The 1531-nt window shown below is 46.4% G+C and overlaps 1 protein-coding gene across 2 annotated transcripts in view; it reads right to left on the bottom strand.

Moving 5' to 3' along the window:
• LOC106533621 (cysteine/serine-rich nuclear protein 3) overlaps positions 1–1295 on the bottom strand; it is a 15154-nt gene extending 13859 nt beyond the window's left edge. For both annotated transcript variants that reach the window (XM_014029993.1, XM_014029994.1), the window contains exon 1: positions 650–1295. In XM_014029993.1, coding sequence (XP_013885447.1) covers positions 650–707 — 58 coding nt within the window. In that variant the 5' untranslated portion in view covers positions 708–1295. The remainder of the gene's footprint in view (positions 1–649) is intronic.
• Positions 1296–1531: the final 236 nt, after the last annotated feature.

Below are 1531 nucleotides of genomic sequence, written 5' to 3'. Positions count from 1 at the left end.
GGAGGAGAAGCATGGCAAAGTTGAGATGACTTGGATGGGAAACGAATCACAATAGTGTGCATTGCATTGGCAATGCACACTGATAATAATAAATAAAAATCTACTATATGACGTGATKACAATGACCATACATATGTTTTCATGTTGATCGCTCACTACCTCTGACTAAATGTGATGGGTGAGTGTGAGTTCATTGTGCATGAAGCCTCGTCAACTTTGTTAATGAGTAAAGTTAAAAGCAGAGGAGCCTGGAGGAGGTTTGGAATGGTTGAGGATTACATCACACGCAGCAGAGGTTTCTCTCTGTCTTTGTCCTGTACCTCTCCACAGTTTATCTTCTGCTCGTCTCTGCTCGTTTCTTTTTAAAGTCAATTTCTCATTTCCCCTCGTCTTGTCTCTCAGATCCATCATTCAGCTCATTTTCCTAAAGAAGAAATAATAGAAGCATGGTGTGATGAACGTGGACGTTCTGTCAGATGCTGATCTGGACCACAGGAACCTGCTCACATGTCCGTGTGCACGAGCATCCTCCCACTCTTCATTCATATCCTCATCCTGAGCCCTGACATGGGACTTCTTATTGACAAATGTGAGCCAGCGCCACCGTGTGACGTAATTAAAGCTCCCGGTGTCGAACGCAACCACAGACCTGTTTCCTCGGCTCGCCTTTGGTTTCCAGGAGGTCCTCGGGACTCGCTCCCCTGCATCACGCGGTGCTTCACCAGCAGCAGCAGCAGCAGCGGCGGCGGCGGCGGTGGCAGAGCATCCCCTGGCGTGGCGGCGACATGATGCTTCTGGACACACTATTGTGCAGCCCCGACCTCCTCCTCTGCCCGCTCCCTCTGCACCCTCATGCTGTCAGCTCTCTCACCGTCTGATTCTCCTCCCGCTCCTGCAACCCCCTCCTTCCTCTCCTCCTCCTCTCCCCCTCTCTCCTCACAAAGACTTGTTAGCTCGGCGCCGCTGCCGGATGGAAGCGCTGGAGCATGACAGAGGTGAAGCAAGCCCCTACGAGATCATGGAGGGATGGAGCGGGTGGTGCTGATGCTGAAATGCGGGGGGTTGGAAAGAGAAAACAACAGAAGTAGAATTTGGAGTGCTAATGTGGCGTCATCTTTTGTTTCTGTGAAGCTGATTTGCATTTTAAATTGAAGACACGTCAACAGAGAGGGCTAATTATTATTTCTGTGTGTATAGATAAATGTCTTTATTCTTTCCTTTATCCAGACAGTAAGTCTGATAAACACTCAGTAATACTCATCTGGATAAGAACAGTTACGTATAGGCCTACATTGTTCTATTATTAGTTTTTCATACTAAATAAAATGACAAAAACATTTAATTTAAAGGTTTAACAATATGTCCTGATGCATCTCAGTAATCCAGGTAGAAAAAATCAAAAAGAAAAATAAATAAGTAGGTCCTCTGGATGGGTTCTTCTTTAGCACAGAGGAGCTGCATCGTCAGGTCAGGACTCTGTAGTTTACACTCATCTACAAGTCAGGACTCTGTAGTTTACACTCATCTACAA

The sequence above is a fragment of the Austrofundulus limnaeus genome, unplaced genomic scaffold, assembly GCF_001266775.1.
Source record: "Austrofundulus limnaeus strain Quisiro unplaced genomic scaffold, Austrofundulus_limnaeus-1.0 Scaffold983, whole genome shotgun sequence".
In the NCBI taxonomy this organism is placed as follows: domain Eukaryota; kingdom Metazoa; phylum Chordata; class Actinopteri; order Cyprinodontiformes; family Rivulidae; genus Austrofundulus; species Austrofundulus limnaeus.
Note: the sequence above shows the minus strand (reverse complement) of the source record. Positions and strands in the feature narration are given on the sequence as shown.